Source organism: Coregonus clupeaformis, chromosome 5 (assembly GCF_020615455.1).
Source record: "Coregonus clupeaformis isolate EN_2021a chromosome 5, ASM2061545v1, whole genome shotgun sequence".
In the NCBI taxonomy this organism is placed as follows: Eukaryota; Metazoa; Chordata; class Actinopteri; order Salmoniformes; family Salmonidae; genus Coregonus; species Coregonus clupeaformis.
This window is the reverse complement of record NC_059196.1, coordinates 22959311-22983028: the sequence shown is the minus strand read 5'-3', so window position 1 is coordinate 22983028 and position 23718 is coordinate 22959311. Positions and strand designations below refer to the sequence as shown.

The following is a 23718-nucleotide window of genomic DNA, read 5'->3' as shown; positions in this document are numbered from 1 at the left end:
ATTACAGTTTTTTTCGATTGCTAACAAGCATTGTTCAATATTGCGTATACATGTGCAAAACTCTAAATACAGTTATCAAAACAACATGCAACTTGGCAATGCACATCCTACATGTCTCAAAGCAAATCTTTCTACCAAATGAAAGCTAACAGTCTCTCATGACATGCACACTTTGTCATTCATAGTATCATGACCTACAAAACTCTAAAAACAGCTACCACAATGTGTCAATTTGTCTTTAATATAATGGTTTTTTAGATGAACCAACAGTCATTTTTACAAAAGAAGAGTGGCAAAACTGTACTGTATAGAATGTCCTGCAAGATATGTAAAGAAATGAAGCAGAAAGGCTGCAATATGCTTCAATACAATTTACTGTATTTTTGCAAACAAAAAGTGTATACACACTATGAATATGCATAGCATATTGTCCAAATGAAACAGATATATAACAATGCTAGTCAACCCTGTCTGCTGCATTGGGCCACAAGTTCTCATCCACATCACACCGTTTGGCCTCTCGCGCAATACACCTGGGAAAGAATCTCTTTGCATGCCTGATCCATCCCTGGCAATCTTCTGTAGAGATATCCAGGCATCCTGCATTCATTGCATCCAAGAGTGACATTTGATCATGTGGATGGTGATCATAAACTTTCCACCTCCAAGGGAGAGTAAGGGGGAAGGAAAAGTGACACCATCCCGGGATGGGCTGCAAACCACTCTGTGACTGCATGGGAGTGGTGAATTTCCACATTGTCCCATACAATCACCCAGGTTTCCATATTTCTTCTGACTTGCCCTCTTTCTTCACTTGGCAAAAGCCTTCCCTAGAGGTCATCCATGAATGAAATGAGGCGCTCTGTGTTGTATGGCCCAATTAGTGGTTTATGTAACAACAATCCTTCAGAGGATATTGCGGCACACATTGTGATGTTGGCACCCCTCTGGCCCGGGACATTCACTGTTGCTCTTTTCCCAATCACATTCCTTCCACGTCGGCGTGTTTTTAAAACCAACCTCATCCACAAAGACGAACATGTGGGGTGTTGGCCTGGCTTCAAGCTCCATGACACTCTAAAATATTGTAAATCCACAGGGCAACATAACAGTTATCCTATAACAGTAGTTTACATTACAGTATACTGTAACTGAAATCACTGCTGAGTGTGCAGTGCTCTGGTGGGTTTTGTTTAGAGTAAAAACAGTACTGTATTACAGGATATAGACATCTTACCTGGACATATTGTTACCGGAGTTCCTTGACACGATCAGAGTTCCTCTCAAAGGGAACCTGCTTCATGCTGATATGATGCTTTGTCAAGACTCTAGCAATGGTTGTCGTGCTTACACTTTCAACATTTTGAAATGTATTATTGTCTGCCAACACTCTCTTGAATTTCTCTGAGTTTTATGGCATTGTTGCTAATGACCATGTCAACAATTACAGCTTCCTGCTGAGCAGAGAAAATCCTACCTCCCCCCTCCATTTGGTAGCCGTTGGGTCCTAAAACAGAAATAAAATTACACACAAGTGGTTCGGAGAGCTTTTGCTCGATTTACTACTCTACAGTAATATTCAATGCAGTTAGATGCCCATGCAGTATGCATATCTTACCTGTTAGTTTGCTGGAAGGTTCTTATAATAGATGACACAGTTGAGCGTTGCAAATATGGCTGCTCTCTGAGACCAGCATATCTCATTGATAGACCATGATTGACAACATGATCAATGATTGTAGCCTTAATCTCATCTTCCCCTCAGTCATCTTCCACCACGGATACGCAATCCTCTGCCTCTCCCGGCAACTCTTCCACCTCTGTAAGCCACTACACGATCTCTGGCTGGGTCCATGTTTATGTAAAATACAGTTGAAGTCAGAAGTTTACATATACTTAGGTTGGAGTCATTAAAACTAGTTTTCAACCACTTCACACATTTCTTGTTAACAAACTATAGTTTTGGCAAGTCGGTTAGGACATCTACTTTGTGCATGACACAAGTAATTTTTCCAACAATTTGTTTACAGACAGATTATTTCACTTATAATTCACTGTATCACAATTCCAGTGGGTCAGAAGTTTACAAACACTAAGTTGACTGTGCCTTTAAACAGCTTGGAAAATTCCAGAAAATGATGTCATGGCTTTAGAAGCTTCTGATACGATAATTGACATAATTTGAGTCAATTGGGGGTGTATCTGTGGATGTATTTCAAGGCCTACCTTCAAACTCAATGCCTCTTTGCTTGACATCATGCGAAAATCAAAATAAATCAGCCAAGACCTCAGAAAAAAATTTGTAGACCTCCACAAGTCTGGTTCATCCTTGGGAGCAATTTACAAACGCCTGAAGGTAACATGTTCATCTGTACAAACAATAGTACGCAAGTATAAACACCATGGGACCACGCAGCCGTCATACCGCTCAGGAAGGAGATGCGTTCTGTCTCCTAGAGATGAACGTACTTTGGTGCGAAAAGTGCAAATCAATCCCAGATCAACAGCAAAGGACCTTGTGAAGATGCTGGAGGAAACAGGTACAAAATTATTTATATCCACAGTAAAACAAGTCCTATATCGACATAACCTGAAAGGCCGCTCAGCAAGGAAGAAGCCACTGCTCCAAAACCGCCATAAAAAAGGAGGAATAGGCAAAATTCACCCAACTTATTGTGGGACGCATGTGGAAGGCTACCTGATACATTTGACCCAAGTTAAACAATTTAAAGACAATGCTACCACTGGGAACGTGATGAAAGAAATAAAAGCTAAAATAAATAATTCTCTCTACTATTATTCTGACATTTCACATTCTTAAAATGAAGTGGTGATCCTAACTGACCTAAGACAGGGATTTTTCACTAGGATGAAATGTCAGGAATTGTCAAAAGCTGAGTTTAAATGTATTTGGCTAAGGTGTATGTAAACCTCCGACTTCAACTGTATATTCCAAAGATGTCCCCTTTTGTAGAGATGGTAATGACATAAAAATGGAAAACACCTGGGTAGGTCTTCAGTTACGTAATGTAGAATGAAAATCAGCCGTAAATAGTTAAGAGTTATTATTTTATTCTATTTTGCTTTTACTGTAGCAACGAACTTGAGTTTAACAGTTTTGATAACGGTATCTTAACATTTGCAAAATGGTCTGTAGATACATAGAGTTTTGTTGGAAAATGTGTTTTTGTGAGACAAGTATTTATGTAATTTGAAAGATGTTGTCATTGAATGCATTTTGTGTCAAAGCAATGACAAATGATCCACAGGTTGCCACATAGAGTGTTGTTGTGATAACTGTATTTAGAGTTTTGCACATGTATCCGCAGTATTGAACAATGCTTGTTAGCAATCGAAAAAAACTGTAAAAGAAAACAGCCGGTATGATGCATTTCACATTGTATGCATCAAAATGCATCAAAATACATCATACCTGCTGTATTTCTGTATTTCGAAAGTTATATATATATATATATTGAAAACTTCATTGCTGACATGCAAAACATTTTGGGACTATATCAACAATGGACTAATGAAACAAATACCAAAAGATAGTTTTTGGGTGTAATTTTCCTTTAAGAACATTGAGATGCATATGGTCCTTTTAATATAAGTAATTTACACACCTCAACACACCTCAGAAATAATTGATATATAAACTTTGGAATGATAGTTTGTCTGGTTTTGAGCTTAATTACAGTTCTAGTTCTCCTCTAGTTTTGTGAGTTGTAGAGCTATACTCATGGCACTCAATGTACAGGTAACTGCCAAAATAAAGGAAACACGTGAGTAAATGAAATACAGTTTCCCATTAATTTGGATTAACAAGAGATCTCAGTGACTTTGAAAGAGGTGTCTCAAAGGAGCATAGGGGTTTAAAGTGTGTGTGTGTGTGTTTGTGTGTGTGTGTGTGTTTTTGTGTGTGTGTGTGTGTGTGTGTGTGTGTGTGTGTGTGTGTGTGTGTGTGTGTGTGTGTGTGTGTGTGTGTGTGTGTGTGTGTGTGTGTGTGTGTGTGTGTGTGTGCATCAGTCACTAGATCTCAACTCAATTGAACACAGATGGGAGATTATTGCGGTGCTTGAGACAGCGTTTTCCACCACCATCAACAAAACACCAAATTATGGAATTTTTCATGGAAGAATGGTGTCGCATCCCTCCAATAGAGTTCCAGACACTTTTAGAATCTATGCCAAGGCGCATTGAAGCTGTTCTGGTGGCTCGTGATGGCCCAACGCCCTATTAAGACACTTTATATTGATGTTTCCTTTATTTTGTCAGTTACCTGTATAGCGATCTGTGTATGATGTATTCTCAGCCGGAGAAAATATCAACTTTGTTTGGGTGTTTGGGGCATAGACCATGGAAGGGTGTTGCCACAGAAGGGTACTTTCGAAATATCACATTTTAAATTGTATCTCCTTCCATCTCACAAATTAATTTCTTGTTTTGAGCTAAAACTACTTTTTGTACTGTTTTGCATTCCATGCAACAAAGGGTGACATTTTGCTCAAGCAAATGGCAGTACGCAAAATTTAACCATAAACTCTTTTAATTTATTGCTTTCTCTTCAGATAATGTTTTTAATTAAACCCCTCAATGTTGTTTCAATATGCTTTACAGTATGTTGTGTGTTATTAGGAGTTTACCAGTAGTTTACTAGTCCACCGTGTGTAAACCATACCAAGTTAAACAGCAACGTGCAGCAGGAGTTTTCATCACATTTATGTTGTAACCATGGAAATTATTTGTGTTGTATTCCTTTTCATTGGCGACAGGTTGGGTCCCATCTCCTAGACCTGTAGTACCACTTTGTTTCAGTAGGTTGTGTGCTTTCTTGTGATGCAATTGCTGTAGTAACCCTCAATATATCACTTGGTTCTATCACATAAAGAAGTATGTAACTTCTTGATTGTCCCCCACGATGAAATCGGGGATGGGCCTGTGGCTCTGTCTCCGTTCATTAGCACGTACATACGTTCATCACACAAGATATCTCAGACAGCACTGGCCTGATTTTGACTAAACTTGGGTGAATGATGCGTCTTTACATAGAGATCTGTAATTTACAAAATTATACTGATTGGCCAGATGGTGGCGGTATAACAAGTGATTGAAAATGCAAACTTTGAAAGGTCATGACCCCAACCCCGTTTGACCTAAAGTCATGAAATTTGGCACATAGATTTCTCTCCTCACAAGGAAATAAATGTCCTCAGGGACTCATAAGGTCCGCCATGATGGATTTTCTGCAATTTTGAATTTTGTGAAAACATTTAAAACGCTACTCCTCTGGCACCGAATGACCAATCTGCTCAAAACTTGATATGTGGCATCTATGGACAAAGGTCTCTCAACGCAATACTTTCCAGACTAGTACCTAAAACAACATGGCAGCTATTGACCAATAAACATTCACATGTGCGTGGGGTGGTACATAAATGCATAAAAATCAGTCAAGGATATTTGTATTGTAACAAAATTTGGTACACATGTTGCAAACATTGTCAAGGCTCAACATATGCAAGAACATATTGACCACACAGTGGAGCTATAACGGGCACATGTTTATATCGCTTGATCTGTTTGACTCGGAGTGATGAAATTTGGCACACATGCTCAGGGATTTGAGTCTAGCTAACACACACGATATCTCAGACGAAACTTGGGTGAATGATGCGTCTTGCCATAGAGATCCGTAATTTACAAAATTACACTGATTGGCCCAAGGGGGGCACTGCATCATTCGTGTAGGACGACATGTTTACTGTTACTTTGTTGAATTGTATTGTTGTAGGCATATCCCTGTATTGTGCATATTGCGCAAGTAGCATGAATCTTCTTTATATCATCTGATTTACGGTATCTGGTAAAGGCTGCCTAAAAGATACATGCTGGACCTCTTCCCACGGTAGTTTGCTACATTTCTGTGGCCTCGCTCTAAAAACAGAAGGTACTATTTGGCTCCAGCCACATCCAGTTGTGAATAGCTAAGGAACATTGCAGAGTAAAATTGTTGCCATAATCATATGTTCTTTGAAATACCAAGTATTTATGTGCAGCCACTTGGCTTCCTATAGTAGGCTGTACATGGTGCCTACTACTAGAACTACTGTCCTCCCCTCTCTAACCTGTTCCCTGACATGTTGGCATTCCAATGTCCATACTAACATACCACTTAGCTAGAATATCTGATCAATACATTGCTTCATTATAGGTGGTAAACTAGTTATGATATTGTAACAGAGCCATTTCGTTTCAATGTCCATACCAGCAAGCCCAAGAATTGATTGCTTCATTCTAGGTAGTGTGAATATTGGAACAGCGATGATTTCAGATATGTTTTCTCAGAGTGAAACATTTCCGGGTGAGAAACAAATCAGGCCTCAGGGAGAGAGTGCTTACATTTTATGGAGACAGTGAATATTTTATCACAAGAACAAAAACTAGAAGGAGTAGGATGCAATAGTAAATCATTCATGTGAGCAGATATGGCATTTGTAAGATAAATTATGGATTGTTCAGCTTTATGTTTATTCACCAGTAAATGTAACATTACCTCATGAGTAACAGTCAAATGACCTCATTGGCTTATTTAATGTTGTTAGAGCAACACCAGTGTGTGTGTGTGTGTGTGTGTGTGTGTGTGTGTGTGTGTGTGTGTGTGTGTGTGTGTGTGAAAAAGAAAGGGAGTGAGGGAGTTTATTTGGTGTCTCCAGAGAGACGATTAGGTTCATCACCAGGAGGAGGAGGCAGGGCTCAGAACTGGCAGAGAAAGATAACCAACCAATGAAAATACCATCCCCTCTCTCTCTCTCTCTCTCTCTCTCTCTCTCTCTCTCTCTCTCTCTCCCTCTCCCTCTCCCTCTCCCTCTCCCTCTCCCTCTCTCCCTCTCCCTCTCCCTCTCCCTCTCCCTCTCCCTCTCCCTCTCCCTCTCCCTCTCCCTCTCCCTCTCCCTCTCCCTCTCCCTCTCCCTCTCCCTCTCCCTCTCCCTCTCTCTCTCTCTCTCTCTCTCTCTCTCTCTCTCTCTCTCTCTCTCTCTCTCTCTCTCTCTCTCTCTCTCTCTCTCTCTCTCTCTCTATCTCTCTTTCTATCTCTCTCTCCCACCTCAGTTCTAATGCCAGTGTTGAGTAATCCTCTGGGTAGGAAGGAACAAGCAGCCAATCATTACCCTGGAACTACAGGACTCCATACGAGACTATTCATTTCTATTCTAATTGCTATTTATTTCCGACGCATCAGCATTTCGGAAGTGCACAAAGCGTTTCTTCATTGGAAATTCATGCCCATGGGTAGAGAATCTGTGGAGAATGTTGTCCCACGTGTATTCATATGCATGATAAAACCTGCAAATGCCATGTTTGGATAGTAGGGAAATGATATTCCAGAGCGTAGCTTGAGGGGATGCATTACTAGATATCCAACTGTTACACTTTCAACCCTGTGGTTAAAGGAAGGAATTATTTTATCTTTGCTCTTTCTGACATCCACCCCTGATCTCCCTGTAGACCACACCAGTAGCCTGCTGTCATGACCTGACCCAGGAATCTCCTCCTCCATGCAGTATAAAGGCCTAAAAGGGATTTTTGACATGAGCTACCGTAGGATGTCTACACAGGTCACATCTTGTTGTTATGTCGAGGAAGTTCAGTACTACACTACAGCTGTTGTTTAGGAGTTTCCGTGTCTTGAATAGGGGAAGATAATAGGGAAGAAATTCCCAAATTCCCCAATTTGCCACACTTCTCCCAGATTGTCATCAACGTGTTTGAGTGACTGATTTGTTTGTCTCCTGGGACCATCGTGGGACTTCGGGTTTGGACACGATATGCCCTGCTATTGCCCATTCTCGCATACCTTCAGCAAGCCACAAGCTCCCTCCCTCCCTCCAACATACCTGCTCTCCAACTCGATGGCTCCCCTCTCATATCCCCATCAATAAATATTCCTTCATGTGTGAGGGAAAGACCCATGCATTCTCAATGGAAAACAATGCCTGCCTTTATAGCAGTGACTCCAGGCTGACATTCTTTGCATTGTTGCTCCTTTAATCTGTGTGTAGTTAGCAGTGGGCTGGTTCTTTAGAGCACATCTAAAGAGAAAAGGCTGTCAACAGTATTTGGACAGAGAGAGAGAGAGTGAGAGAACGATGAGGCTTTGATGAATGTGATGGCATGTGGTGGGAACTGGCTTGGAATAGGGTCTGGAATCAGATCAAACCAGACTAGATCACAGAGATATATTGGATTAGACAGCGTTCGATGGTGGCCTATTGTATGTTCTATATCCAGCTCTCCAGCTGACCTACATTGCCTACATGGAGTTACTCTCTCTGAGTTGTTGCATGTTTGTATTTCTCTAATAGTGTTAATAATACTGTTTCTGCTTCAACTTGGTCAACTCACTCTAAAGGCTATTTCTACCCCTCAACTCTCTTCATCTCTCACATTTCTCTTCATTTTTTCTCTCTGTCCTTCTCTCCATCCCTCTCTCCTTCTGTTATCAGGGCTTGTGGCTACCAGGCAGGAATGTGGGCTTAGTTCAGTGTAGCAAGCACAGACAGGTTCGTGTTGTAAATGGGAGCAGGTAGCGAATCAGGGGTGATTGTTGAGGTAGACGATGCACCAGTAGGTAGAGCTGCTGGCAGGAAGCAGGTACTGTGGCAGCTTTGAAGGAAGCTCTAATTTGCTCACTCTGTAGTTGAGAGCTAGAATCATTTCGCAATGGAGGATGTATATTTGCTGGACAACTGGCGAAAGGTAATTATCGGATAAACCTACAACTGCACTATGAGATATGACAAGGGACGTGATGGCTATATCATGAGGTTACTGGGTCTCTCACATATAGTAGTTTCTTGGTATAAATAGTCATATGAAATATAACTTAGATTTAAGTGTTTTGTTCTGATCATAGTGTTTTTTTAAACTGTTTGTGGACTTATATGAATTGTTGTAATTTCTATAGGTAATATCAGACATTTTAGCTAATTTCTTGGCTTAGTTCTATCATGACAACAGGATACACTTAATGATAAGGAACATTTTAATCTATGTTGTGAATTGGGATACATCAGAAACATATTTTCCAACCCTGCACAACATTTTAGGGATGCTAATTACTCTGAGAAGACTTCCATCCAAGGCACTTAAATGTACAACGATGACTATAAATATGGGTTGGGTAACCTTGCTTGTGGTTTTCTCGTCTTAATTTGCCCACAAGCCTCTCATATCACAGATAATGGATGCATAAGTGTTTTCTTAGTCTCACATATGCTCACTCTCAAATCTGGTCATTTATTACACGTACAAATATAGACACGGAAAAGTATGTATAGCAATCTGTTCTGGGCCGACTCCATGGAAAACCCCAAAAGCATTGAATAAGAAAGAAGGAATTTGTGGGATAAGGGGACTGGGGGAGAGGGGTGGGTGCAGTAGAGACTTAGGGGAGGGGAGGGGAGACAGACAGACAGACGCAAGGCGGCTGCTATGCATTCCCGTGGATATGTCAGGTCTCAGAGGAGATCACCCTGTGTGTGTGTGTGTGTGTGTGTGTGTGTGTGTGTGTGTGTGTGTGTGTGTGTGTGTGTGTGCGAACGTGTGCATACGTGTGTGTTTGTGTGTTCGAATGTGTGTGTGTGTGTTGGCTCAGTGCTGTTATAGGGGACATCAGCATAATATGTACGTAAACGCTGCCTGACTCCCTGTGTGTGGGGTGTTCTCATCTAATGAATCACATTACTGACTCATCCTGGCTGAGAGGGGCTGAAGGGGGAATCACAATCAGCAGTGTCTGCCTTTCTCTGAGAGTACTCATTGATCACCTGTAAGGTCTGACTTTTCACAGTCCCATTGGCCATGCCTAGTTAAACATTCTGGACCATTGTCTTTCACTTGTAATGTAAAGACCCATGTGAATGACCGTGCACGTACAGTATAAACGCCACATAAGACGAGACTTGACTAAGGACAGAGACACAAAGAGTAGATTAAAAAGTATGATTCATGTTGCCTTTTGTAAACAGCAGCAGTCAGTAATGGCAGAAGGCCTTTGAATCCATCAGAATCCATTAATCTTTGTTAGTCTCCTTTGAATCCATCAGAATCCTTCATCTCTGTTAGGCTCCTTTGAATCCATGAGAATCCTTCATCTCTGTTAGGCTCCTTTGAATCCATCAGAATCTTTCATCTCTGTTAGGCTCCTTTGAGTCCTTCAGAATCCTTTAATCTCTGTTATTCTCCTTTGAATCCTTCAGAATCCTTTCATCTCTGTTAGTCTCCTTTGAGTCCTTCAGAATCCTTTAATCTCTGTTATTCTCCTTTGAATCCTTCAGAATCCTTTCATCTCTGTTAGTCTCCTTTGAATCCTTCAGAATCCTTTCATCTCTGTTAGTCTCCTTTGAATCCTTCAGAATCCTTTCATCTCTGTTAGTCTCATTTAAATCCTTCAGAATCCTTTAATCTCTGTTAGTCTCATTTAAATCCTTCAGAATCCTTTAATCTCTGTTAGTCTCCTTTGAATCCTTCAGAATCCTTTCATCTCTGTTAGTCTCCTTTGAATCCTTCAGAATCCTTTCATCTCTGTTAGTCTCATTTAAATCCTTCAGAATCCTTTCATCTCTGTTAGTCTCCTTTGAATCCTTCAGAATCATTTCATCTCTGTTGGTCTCCTTTGTTAGATGATCCTCTCACAGGTGTGTCATGTTTTGTTCCATAGGACCTTCATGTGTCAGAGGGCGTGATTGACAACGCAGTGGATATGGACAGTCTGAACAGGAACCTGCCTGATTGCGGACGGCAGACCCATCAGGTGTTACAGGTGAGGTGCGTGTGTGTGTTTTGTTTTGGTGTGTGTGTGTGTGTGTGTGTGTGTGTGTGCCAGTGGTGTGTGTATGTGTGTGTGTGTATATATACACTGAGTATACAAAACATTAAGAACACCTGCCCTTTCCATGACATAGACTGACCAGGTGAAAGCTATGATACCTTATTGATGTCACTTGTTAAATACACTTCAATCAGGGGAGGGGAGGAGACAGGTTAAAGAAGGATTAAGCGTTGAGACAATTAAGAAATGGATTGTGTATGTGTGCCATTCAGAGGGTGAATGGGCAAGACAAAAGGTTTAAGTGCCTTGTAACGGGGTATGGTAGTAGGTGCCAGGCAGACCGGTTTGTGTCAAGAACTGCAACGCTGCTGTTTTTCATGCTCAACAGTTTCTCATGTGTATCAAGAATGGTCCACCACCCAAAGGACATCCAGCCAACTTGACACAACTGTGGGAGGCATTGCAGTCAACATGGGCCAGCATCCCTGTGGAACGCTTTTGACACCTTGTAGAGTCCATGCCCCGACTAATTGAGGCTGTTCTGAGGGCAAAAAGGGGGGGGGGGTGCAACTCAATATTAGGAAGGTGCTCCTAATGTTTTGTATACTCAGTGTATGTGTGTGTGCGCGCTTGTGTGTGTATGCTGCAGTCTCATCTCTCTAACCACAACCTGCCCTTCACCACCACTCTGTGATGAGTGTTTTCTTAATGGGGAAGGGCACTTCGGACTGTGAGGCCATTGTGTGAGCGATGCTAAAAACTTGGCAAGCAACGTTGGAAACAAAACAAAATCCTGGCTCTTATTGTACTATGTAATTTTGTTTTATTTTTCCAATGTCAAACCATACCCACCGCATTTTCTCCTCTCCTCTTGATAACTGTGTCCACTGATGTGACATGTCAAGGCTCCCTGAAGACTAACTAGATAAGAGAACAATGGGTCTGTAACAACAAGCTGCTTCTGTAGCCACCTGCGGTTAGTATGGCTCTGTGTTACTGAGACCTGGGTTCAAATACTATTTAAGATATCCATCTGGCACTCCAGGCAGGCTAAAGAAAATGCTCAAGGTATTTGAAAGATGTCAGATAGTCAGTGCTTGACTATTGAAATAGGTGCCAGTACTCATTTTGGGTGCCGGTACCATGTATATTTAAATGCAGGAACTCAAGCAAAAGGACATTTGAGGTGCCAGTACTTAGTTCTGGTGAGCGCCTGCCCAAGATAAATACTGCAAATAGTATTTGAACCCAAGTCTGGTATGATGCTGTGTTGCTACAGATCACTGCTTTTTTAAACGTAGACATCAAAGTCTGAGTCACAGTCCACCTAATGTTTCATATAATTATACAGCAGAATGGGATGCTCCTGAAAACCCCATATAGATTGAAACAACCTACAAATCAAGGTAAAGGTTCAGGAACAGCTATAATGGGTATTGACAGCGAATGTCAGTGCATGCCAAACCGCCAGGCATCTGGGTTTGTAATTAAAGGAAGACTGAGATTGAATGTCTTGTTCCTGTATGTAGTGGGAGTCCTGCACCAGCTGTACATCAGGTCAAGTGGTCCGCAATGCACTTGTAGTTTGAGAGTGGGGAGGAAGGGAAGGAGAGAGGGAGGGAGGGGGGAGAAGAGGGGAGGGAGGGAGAGTGGTTGGGAGGGATGGTTAGAGAGAGAGAGAGAGAGAGAGAGAGAGAGAGAGAGAGAGAGAGAGAGAGAGAGAGAGAGAGAGAGAGAGAGAGAGAGAGAGAGAGAGAGAGAGAGAGAGAGAGAGAGAGAGAGAGAGAGAGAGAGAGAGAGAGAGAGAGAGAGAGAGAGAGAGAGAGAGAGAGAGAGAGAGAGAGAGAGAGAGAGAGAGAGAGAGAGAGAGAGAGAGAGAGAGAGAGAGAGAGAGAGAGAGAGAGAGAGAGAGAGAGAGAGAGAGAGAGAGAGAGAGACAGAGAGAGAGAGAGAGAGAGAGAGAGAGAGAGAGAGAGAGAGAGAGAGAGAGAGAGAGAGAGAGAGAGAGAGAGAGAGAGAGAGAGAGAGAGAGAGAGAGAGAGAGAGAGAGAGAGAGGAATATAGAAATGGAGCAGAAGGACAGGAGGATAGGTTCAGGGCTAAGAGCAGTAGACAGAGGTTCAGAACTCTGGAGTGCCACAGGGGAGCAGTAGCACACAGGAAACTGCAGCTGGGTGCCACTAACACATTAGCCTATACTGACAAGCAGGAGAGAGACAATGACTAAACCAGCATAAGAGATCAAAGTGAACAATATCAAAGAAAGGCTGACAGAAGAGATTGAACTTGTTACCATAGGCCTTCATCCTATCAAGCAGGAAACACTTGGATGCTCTTCAGAGAGGTCTTAGTAAGGTTTAATGAGGATATATTGGGGTTGTGTTCAGTAGGGCACACTGTAGCAAAAATTATTGGCAACGGAAAATTAAATTATTTATTTCTATTGGACAGGTTTAGGTAGCATCTCTGTTTCACGCCGTTTAAAACTTTTGTCCCTAGTGAACACCACCCTGATGACAGCCAGCAGACAGAGACAAAGAGACCCTGTGGGATTTCAACATTTCATCACCACCACCTGCTACAAAATGGTGGCATGGTGATTAGGCCTATTACTAGTCCAAAATGTAATTGTGTTATCCCTCAAAGCACTCATGGGCCCTCATCTACTATATCTAGTCATTACTGCGAGCTAGCCTATGGCTTAAAGCTATTATCATCTATCTCCCCAATCCTCTTCGCCCTGGCCCAGCTTTAACTGATCGACCTAATTGAAAGTAGATCATCCTATTTGGACAGCCATGGGTGGCCACCGAAAGGAGACGCTGACTTCATGATCGGTCGTGCAGATGGGTTGATTGTAAAGCGGGTTAACGAGAAAGATTATCAGCAAGGATTTACAACAGACTCAAAGTAGCACGCCATGGCCTCCCGAGTGGCGCAGCGGTCTAAGGCACTGCATCGCGCTCTAGTGACTCCTTGTGGCGGGCCGGGTGCCAGCAGGCATGACTTCGGTCGTCATTTGAACTGGTTTTTCTCCGACACATTGGTGTGGCTGGTTTCCGGGTTAAGCGTGCGGGTGTTAAGGAGCGCGGTTTGGCGGGTCATATTTTGGAGGATGCATGATTCGACCGTCGCCTCTCCCGAGCATGTTGGGGAGTTGCAGCGATGAGACAAGATCGTAAATGGATATGACAAATTGGGGGGTTAAATAAAAATAAATAAATAAAATATATATATATACAGTACCAGCCAAAAGTTTGTACATACCTACTCATTCCAGGGTTTTTCTTTATTTTTACTATTTTCTACATTGTAGAATAATAGTGAAGACATCAAAACTATGAAATAACACATATGGAATCATGTATTAACCAACAAAGTGTTAAACAAATCAACATTTATTTTATATTTGAGATTCTTCAAAGTAGCCACCCTTTGCCTTGATGACAGCTTTGCACACTCTTGACATTCTCTCAACCAGCTTCACCTGGAATGCTTTTCCAACAGTCTTGAAGGAGTTCCTACATATGCTGAGCACTTGTTGGCTGCTTTTTCTTCACTCAGCCGTCCGACTCATCCTAAACCTTCTCTATTGGGTTGAGGTCGGGTGATTGTGGAGGCCAGGTCATCTGATGCAGCACTCCATCACTCTCCTTCTTAGTCAAATAGCCCTTACACAGCGTGGAGGTGTGTTTTGGGTCATTGTCATGTTGAAAAACAAATGATAGTCCCACTAAGCGCAAACCAGATGGGATGGCATATTGCTGCAGAATGCTGTGGTAGCCATGCTGGTTAAGTGTGCCTTGAATTCTAAATAAATCACTGACAGTCTCACCAGCAAAGCACCCCCACACCATCACACCTCCTCCTCCATGCTTCATGGTGGGAACCACACATGCAGAGATCATCCATTCACCTACTCTGTGTCTCACGAAGACACGGCAGTTGGAACCAAAAGTCTCAAATTTGGCCCAAGCAAGTCTCTTCTTCTTATTGGTGTCCTTTAGTAGTGGTTTCTTTGCAGCAATTCGACCATGAAAGCCTGATTCACGCAGTCTCCTCTGAACAGTTGATGTTGAGATGTGTCTGTTACTTTAACTCTGTGAAGCATTTATTTGGGCTGCAATCTGAGGTGCAGTTAATTGCCGATTTCTGAGAATGGTAATTCTAACGAACTTATCCTCTTCAGCAGAGGTAACTCTGTGTCTTCCTTTACTGTGGCGGTCCTCATGAGACCAGTTTCATCATAGCGCTTGATGGTTTTTGAGACTGCACTTGAAGAAACTTTCAAAGTTCTTGACATTTTCCGGATTGACTGACATTCATGTGTTAAAGTAATGATGGACTGTTGTTTCTCTTTGCTTATTTGAGCTGTTCTTGCCATAATATGGACTTGGTCTTTTACCAAATAGGGCTATCTTCTGTATACCACCCCTACCTTGTCACAACACAACTGATTGGCTGAAACGCATTAAGAAGGAAATAAATTCCACAAATGAACTTTTAACAAGGCACACCTGTTAATTGAAATGTATTCCAGGTGACTACCTCATGAAGCTGGTTGAGAGAATGCCAAGAGTGTGCAAAGCTGTCATCAAGGCAAAGGGTGGCTATTTCAAGAATCTCAAATATAAAATATTTTTTGATTTATTTAACACTTTTTTGGTTACTACATGATTCCATGTGTGTTATTTCATAGTTTTGATGTCTTCACTATTATTCTACAATGTAGAAAATAATAAAAATAAAGAAAAACCCTGGAATGAGTAGGTGTGTCCAAACTTTTGACTGGTACGGTATATACCAGGGTTCTTCAATTCCGGTCCTGGAGGGCCGAAACACCTCTGTTTTTTATCCTCTCCTTCAAATCAGGGGCTAATTCAGACCTGGGACACTAGGTGAGTGCAATTAACGACCAGGTAGAAATAAAAAACAGAAGTGTTTCGGCCCTCCAGGACCGGAATTGAAGAACCCTGGTATATACAGTTGAAGTCGGAAGTTTACATACACTAAGGTCGGAGTCATTAAAACTTGTTTTCTAACCACTCCACAAATGTCTTGTTAACAAAGGACATCTACTTTGTGCATGACACAAGTCATTTTTCCAACAATTGTTTACAGACAGATTATTTCACTTATAATTCACTGTATCACAATTCCAGTGGGTCAGAAGTTTACATACACTAAGTTGACTGTGCCTTTCAACAGCTTGGAAAATTCCAGAAAATGATGTCATGGCTTTAGAAGCTTCTGATAGGCTAATTGACATCATTTGAGTCAATTGGAGGTGTACCTGTGGATGTATTTCAAGGCCTACCTTCAAACTCAGTACCTCTTTGCTTGACATCATGGGAAAATCTAAAGAAATCAGCCAAGACCTCAGAAAAACAATTGTAGACCTCCACAAGTCTGGTTCATCATTGGGAGCAATTTCCAAACGCCTGAAGGTACCACGTTCATCTGTGCAAACAATAATACGCAAGTATAAACACCATGGGAGCCACGCAAACGTCATACCGCTCAGGGAGGAGATGCGTTTTGTCTCCTAGAGATGAACGCACTTTGGTTGCGAAAAGTGCAAATCAATCCCAGAACAACAGGCAAAGGACCTTGTGAAGATGCTGCAGGAAACAGGTACAAAATTATCTATATCCACAGTAAAACGAGTCCTATATCGACATAATCTGAAAGGCCTCTCAGCAAGGAAGAAGCCACTGCTCCAAAGCCGCAATAAAAAAGCGAGACTACGGTTTGCAACTGCACATGGGGACAAAGATCGTACTTTTTGGAGAAATGTCCTCTGGTCGGATGAAACAAAAATAGAACTGTTTGGCCATAATGACCATCGTTATGTTTGGAGGAATAAGGGGGTGGCTTGCAAGCCGAAGAACACCATCCCAACCATGAAGGACGGGGGTGGCAGCATCATGCTGTAGGGGTGCTTTGCTGCAGGAGGGACATGGTGCACTTCACAAAATAGATGGCATCATGAGGAAGGAAAATGATGTGGATATATTGAAGCAACATCTCAAGACATCAGTCAGGAAGTTAAAGCTTGGTTGCAAATAGGTCTTCCAAATGGACAATGACCCCAAGCATACTTCCAAAGTTGTGGCAAAATGGCTTAAGGACAGCAAAGTCAAGGTATTGGAGTGGCCATCACAAAGCCCTGACCTCAATCCTATAGAAAATATGTGGGCAGAACAGAAAAAGCTCTGTCAGGAGGAATGGGCCAAAATTCACCCAACTTATTGTGGAAAGCTTGTGGAAGGCTACCCGAAACGTTTGACCCAAGTTAAGCAATTTAAAGGCAATGCTACCAAATACTAATTGAGTGTATGTAAACTTCTGACCCACTGGGAATGTGATGAAAGAAATAAAAGCTGAAATAAATCATTCTCTACTATTATTCTGACAATTCACATTCTTAAAATAAAGTGGTGATCCTAACTGACCTAAGACAGGGAATTCTTACTAGGATTGAATGTCAGGAATTGTGAAAACCTGAGTTTAAATGTATTTGGCTAAGGTGTATGTAAACTTCCGACTTCTCAGAATTCTCTGTGTATATCAATGATGTCGCTCTTGCTGCTGGTGACTCTCAGATCCACCTCTACGCAGACGACACCATTTTGTATACATCTGGCCCTTCATTGGACACTGTGTTAACAAACCTCCAAACGAGCTTCAATGCCATACAACACTCCTTCTGTTGCCTCCAACTGCTCTTAAACACTAGTAAAACTAAATGCATGCTCTTCAATCGATCGCTGCTTGCACCCGCCTGCCCGACTAGAATCACTACTCTCGCCGGCTCTGACTTAGAATATATGGACAACTACAAATACCTAGGTGTCTGGTTAGACTGTAAACTCTCCTTCCAGACTCACATTAAGCATCTCCAATCCAAAGTTAAATCTAGAATCGGCTTCCTATTTCGCAACAAAGCCTCCTTCACTCATGCTGCTAAACATGCCCTTGTAAAACTGACTATCCTACCGATCCTTGACTTCGGCGATGTCATTTACAAAATAGCTTCCAACACTCTACTCAGCAAATTGGATGTAGTCTATCACAGTGCCATCCGTTTTGTCACCAATACTACATTGTGACCTGTACTCTCTCGTTGGCTGGCCCTCACTACATATTCGTCGCCAAACCCACTGGCTCCAGGTCATCTATAAATCCCTTCTAGGCAAATCCCCACCTTATCTTAGCTCATTGGTCACCATAGCAACACCCACCTGTAGTATGCGTTCCAGCAGGTATATCTCACTGGTCATCCCCAAAGCCAACACCTCCTTTGGTCGCCATTCCTTCCAGTTCTCTGCTGCAAATGACTTGAACGAACTGCAAAAATCTCTGAAGCTGGAGACACTTATCTCCCTCACTATCTTTAAGCATCAGTTGTCAGAGCAGCTTACCGATCACTGCACCTGTACACAGCCCATCTCAAATTAGCCCACCCAACTACCTCATCCCCATATTGTTATTTATATTGTTATTTATTTTGCTCATTTGCACCCCAGTATCTCTATTTGCACATCATCTTCTGCACATCTATCACTCCAGTGTTAATACTAAATTATAATTGTAATTATTTTGCACTATGGCCTATTTATTGCCTTACCTCCATAACTTACTACATTTTCACACACTGTATATAGATTTTCTATTGTGTTATTGACTGGACGTTTTGTTTATTCCATATGTAACTCTGTGTTGTTGTTTTTTTTTCCGTACTGCTTTGCTTTATCTTGGCAAGGTCGCAGTTGTAAATGAGAACTTGTTCTCAACTGACTTACCTGGTTAAATAAAGCTGAAAAATAAAAATAAAAATATAAATAAATAGCACGCCATACATTGGGCTAATGATAACTGGGTTCAACCATTTTACTCCCTCTAGTCTTCTGCAGTACAATGTTAGAGAAGCCTAGTCATCAAATTAATTAATTTTGACTAAAATTAAATCCAAACCCTAGTTGTGCAATACATTCAATACAGCTATGATGATGCTGACAAAGAGGTTCTGCAGAGCTTAGCTCATATTAAATGTCTTCCAGGAGGTAATGTCCCTTAATTGCAGCTCTCAGTGCTTCAGCGGTTTCCAGTGAGTGCTGTTACCATGACAACTTCTCCTTCTCCCAAAGCCCCATGCTGGTGTTTTTGCTCTGCAGGCATAACTAGGCTCATTCACAGCTCACACTCTCTCTGTATAAAGCAATATGTAAACAGCACCAGCAGTCAGCTAGAGCAATGCCACCACACAGAGAACACATTCATACAAGCTAGGCTGGATGTCCCTGGGCTATGAAATCAACCGTAATGTAGGCCTATGATCCAGTGTAGCTGCTAAAATAATGCTAAAACATATTGCATTAATGGATAGAGAAAGAATGGAAGGGATCATTCTGAATAGCCAACATGGTCATATAATATCATGTTATGTCTTGTTTCGATAGTGAACATGTATTGTGTGACTGTCTTTTGCAGTGAAAGGGAGCATCCATCCATTGGGGGTGCGTTAATGGTTAGTCAAAAGGCCAACTGTAGCTTGAGGGTAGTTGTCTAAAGGTCTATTCTCTATCCCATTTAGCCTTTCCAAATATTTGATGATATTAAGTCTGCTTCCAGTCATTAACTTATATTGCCATATGAGGCCAAATGGAGTTAATACACTGATAATTGAGTCTGTGACCTTTCTGTTCATAGAGCACTCCACTGGATCTGTTTGAGAGCGGCAAGGCGCTGAAGGTCCAGGCAGAGCGCCCCCATCTGGTCAGTCTGGGCAGTGGCCGTCTCAGTACGGCCATCACACTGCTGCCCCTTTCCGAAGGTGAGCTAATATTTATTCTATCCAAATGTCAACAGTGAAATGTAAAGAAATGTAGATAGGTGAGGTGTAAGAATTTGGTTGGTTCTTATACTGCTTTTGATCTTTCATAAGTGTGCTTTTTAATAGTGAGGATTTGCATGCACACACACTCAATGGAGCACAGAATACAGGAACATGCATATGCTCACACATCAGCCCCAGGAGCATAAAACTGACAGTGGCATGTCCTTCACGCTGCAGTGTTCACTTCAGTATCACTATAACCTCTATTGGCTATACCCCAGCCAGCCAGAAACACACACACACACACACACACACACACACACACACACACACTCAGTCCCAGCAGGATTGAATAGGCTGTGCTCTGACCCGGCTGTGCTCTGACGTGTTCAGCTCTATTTCTGACGTGTTCAGCTCTATTTCGGACCATGTGACAGCAGGAGGGAGGGGGCGGCACTCTGAAAGCCCCCACGATAATCCCTCAACCCATAGGTGAAATTACCATGGGGTAGAACAGGTCGATTCGTCCCCCCCAATAATTTATTTCCAAAATAAATAAAATAAACACTTTTTATGGGGGGGTTGTGGGCCCCCTATAGATCGAGGGGGCCCCCAGATATCATATGAACACGTCATAGGCAATGGCAAAACGTGTAGAATTGCAGGAAATTTGCTTTAATGGTCGACTTTGGGCACGAAAAACCGGTCAAATTCCTCCTCTTTCTCAATTTTCAAACAGAAATGGGGTGTGCCTTTGGTGGTTCTTCGATGTGTCATTCTGTTCATGCATGCCGCTACCGACATAGCTAGGTCGTTAGCTAAGCTAGCCACTTGTAGCTAGCCAGTAACTCCTCCAGTATGTGTTGATGTGACATAGCTAGGTTGTTAGCTAAGCTAGCCACTTGTAGCTAGCCAGTAACTCCTCCAGTATGTGTTGACGTCATTTCACAGGATTTGTTTTTGGACGGAAGAAGTAGAGATCGGTAAGAAATGGCACTTATTTTTTGGTCACAGGTCCAGGAATGGCTGAAGGATTGCAATATTTTCCTGGAGCTAACCCTGCAGATAGCACTACTGGGTGATCTGAAAAGTCATAGATCAATAATATAATAAGACTTTTAGCAAAAAAAATTATTTTCAATTTACTATCTGTAGAAACAATGAGAATAGAAGGGTTCAGAACTTTTGTGAAACATCACAGTACAGTTGAAAAATATATGGCAAATAGAAATCCAATATGGATGGTGTGAAGAGATAGACGGGAGGGGTTGAATGGAGCTGAAGGTTAGGACTAATAACAACTAATAACAAGATAACTAATGTAAAACATACTGTGTCCATAATAAGTATATAGGTTATAGGTTGAGAACTTTTGTGAAAGAGCACAGTTTGAAAGATATGGCATATAGAAGCAAACTGGATGGACATCATGAAAATGATCGGAGAGGTTGAGGGTAGATGAAGTTCAGGAGTAAAAACAAACAAAATAGAACTATTGTAAAATTGACTGTGTCCATAAAATGTACAGTAGCAGTCAAAAGTTTGGACACACCTACTCATTCAAGGGTTTTTCTTTATTTTTACTATTTCCTACATTGTAGAATAATAGTGAAGACATCAAAACTATGAAATAACATGTATGGAATCATGTAGTAACCAAAAAAGTGTCAAAAACCGGCTCAAGTTCGTAACAAAAAGGGAGACACCGTGGAGACAAGGAATACCAAAATATATATTTATTAACTAAAGTAAACTAAATATACTTAACAATGGTGTGCGTAATCAGTAGTGTAAGTGAGTGTTATGCATGCATAAATGTAATAATGCAAGGTGTTGAAAGGTGCCAAAGCAAACAACCAAAAACCACAAAACTACCACAACAAAAATCAATCAAGGTGTCTGCATGCAGAGTCTCCCCAATGAATGTAGAAGAGGTCCATTTATCCTGGGACACACCTGGGCCCAGGTGTTTCCCATGTAGCTGACGACCCTCCCAACTCCGCCCACCGGCATGCTAATAAGGAAACAAGAGCAAAGAGAGAGAATACGGCAGACAGAGTGGGAGGGTCGTCACCCCCCCATAAAACCGGGGACCAACAAGGACCCCAGAACAACGTACCAGCCTCTGCGTCCCAAACTGACAAATTGTAACATGTTCACACCTCCACTTGCCCCAGCCATCATCCTCCTCCCCAGACCTCAGCAACCTTTACACACAGGAAGCAATGTTTAAGAGGAAAGAAGAACACAAAACTAGGAGGGAACAGACAGGAAAGATAGAACATGACAAAACCAAACAATGGTCAGTCACAAACATTCAGGAACAGGGCGCACGAGAGAGCGCATCAGCAATCACGTTATCAGTCCCCCGGATGTGCCGCACATCTAGATGGAAGGATTGTAAAAATAAACACCATCTCATTATCCTCGGATTAGGACACATCATGGACCTCAAAAAGGTGAGAGGGTTATGGTCGATGTAGACCACAATAGGTACTACTCCCGACCCGACATACACTACAAAGTGTTGCATCGCCCATATGAGTGCTAACGCTTCTTTTTCAATGACTGAATAGTTCAACTGATAATGGTTAAACTTTTTGGAAATGAAACTAACAGGCCTCTCAACCCCAGCCACATCTGCTTGCAGCAAAACTGCACCTGCCCCCACATGACTAGCATCCACCTGCAAGGTAAATGACAAATCCACACGAGGAGCAGCCAGTACCGGAGTTGAGGTAAGCAACCTCTTTGCATCTTCAAAAGCCTGTTGACAACGAGAAGACCATACGTACACAGCCTTAGCTTTCAGCAAATCAGTCAAGGGAGCGACCACAGTAGAGAAGTTCCTACAAAAACCACGATAATACCCAATCATTCCCAAGAAACGCATCAGTTCCTTTTTAGTAGTTGGTAGTGCAAAAGCATCAATAGCTACCACTTTAGCCCGAACAGGACACACTTCACCCTGCCCAACCACCTTTCCAAGGTATGTAACAGTCGCCTGAGCAAACTCACATTTAGTCAAATTTATTGTGAGGCGACCCGCAGCCAGACGTTCGAACAAAGCTTGAATACAGGACAGATGTTCCTCCCAAGTATCTGCATATATCACTACATCGTCCAGATAAACAGCGCACCCGGCCAGACCAGAGACAACCCTGTTCATAAGTCGCTGAAATGTGGCAGGTGCATTACGCAGGCCGAAACTCATAACCGAATACAAGTACAGACCAAAAGGTGTAATAAAGGCAGAGATTTCACGTGTCCTACTCGTCAGTGGCACCTGCCAATAGCTCTTTAAAAGGTCAAATTTGCACAAACTTAGCTGCGCCGAATTGATCAATGCAGTCCTCCATCCGAGGAAGAGGAAACGAAGCCGGCTTAGTGACATCGTTTACCGTACGGTAGTCCGTACAAAATCTGTTTGTTCCATCCGATTTACTGACCAAGATACAGGGAGAAACCCAACTGGAGAAAGAAGGCTCTGCTATTTTACTCTCCAGCATGTACCTGACCTCAGCATCCAGACAACGCAGTTTCTCTGAAGAAACTCTATATAGAACCATTGACGAATGGGGTCAGCATCTCCAATGTCAATATCATGTTCTTTTAAGTTTGTACATGTAGGTGTATCAGAAAACAAACCTGGAAATCTCAGAATCAAACCAACCATCTCTTTCCGCCCATCAACAGGTAGATGAGTAAGAAGGCTATCTAAAATCTCCAGTGTCTCTGAATTTTTCAATCTACCCTGCAGTATGCAATCGTCGGGACCAGAAACATCTTCCTCCTCCTGCACAGACCTAGCATGACCAGAACCCAGTATCAGCCAAAAGAACAGCCTTACCGTTCTCTGTAGACTCCCCCTGTTCAGTCTCAGAGGAACGTGCATAATAGGGTTTTAACAAATTTACATGGCACAGTTGGTGTGCTTTCCTCCATTCTGGAGTGGCAACTAGATAATTTTGCTCAGTGTACTGGCGCACCACTGTATATGGACCTTGAAACTTGGCTTGAAAAGGAGAACCAACAATTGGCAGCAGAG

General features: G+C 42.1%; 1 protein-coding gene across 1 annotated transcript in view; it reads left to right on the top strand.

Moving 5' to 3' along the window:
• LOC121565204 (pleckstrin homology-like domain family B member 1) overlaps positions 1-23718 on the top strand; it is a 126942-nt gene that overhangs the window by 6274 nt on the left and 96950 nt on the right. The window contains exons 2-3 of the mRNA XM_045213544.1: positions 10721-10822; positions 19544-19667. Of these exons, the coding sequence (XP_045069479.1) occupies positions 10721-10822; positions 19544-19667 (226 nt within the window). The remainder of the gene's footprint in view (positions 1-10720; positions 10823-19543; positions 19668-23718) is intronic.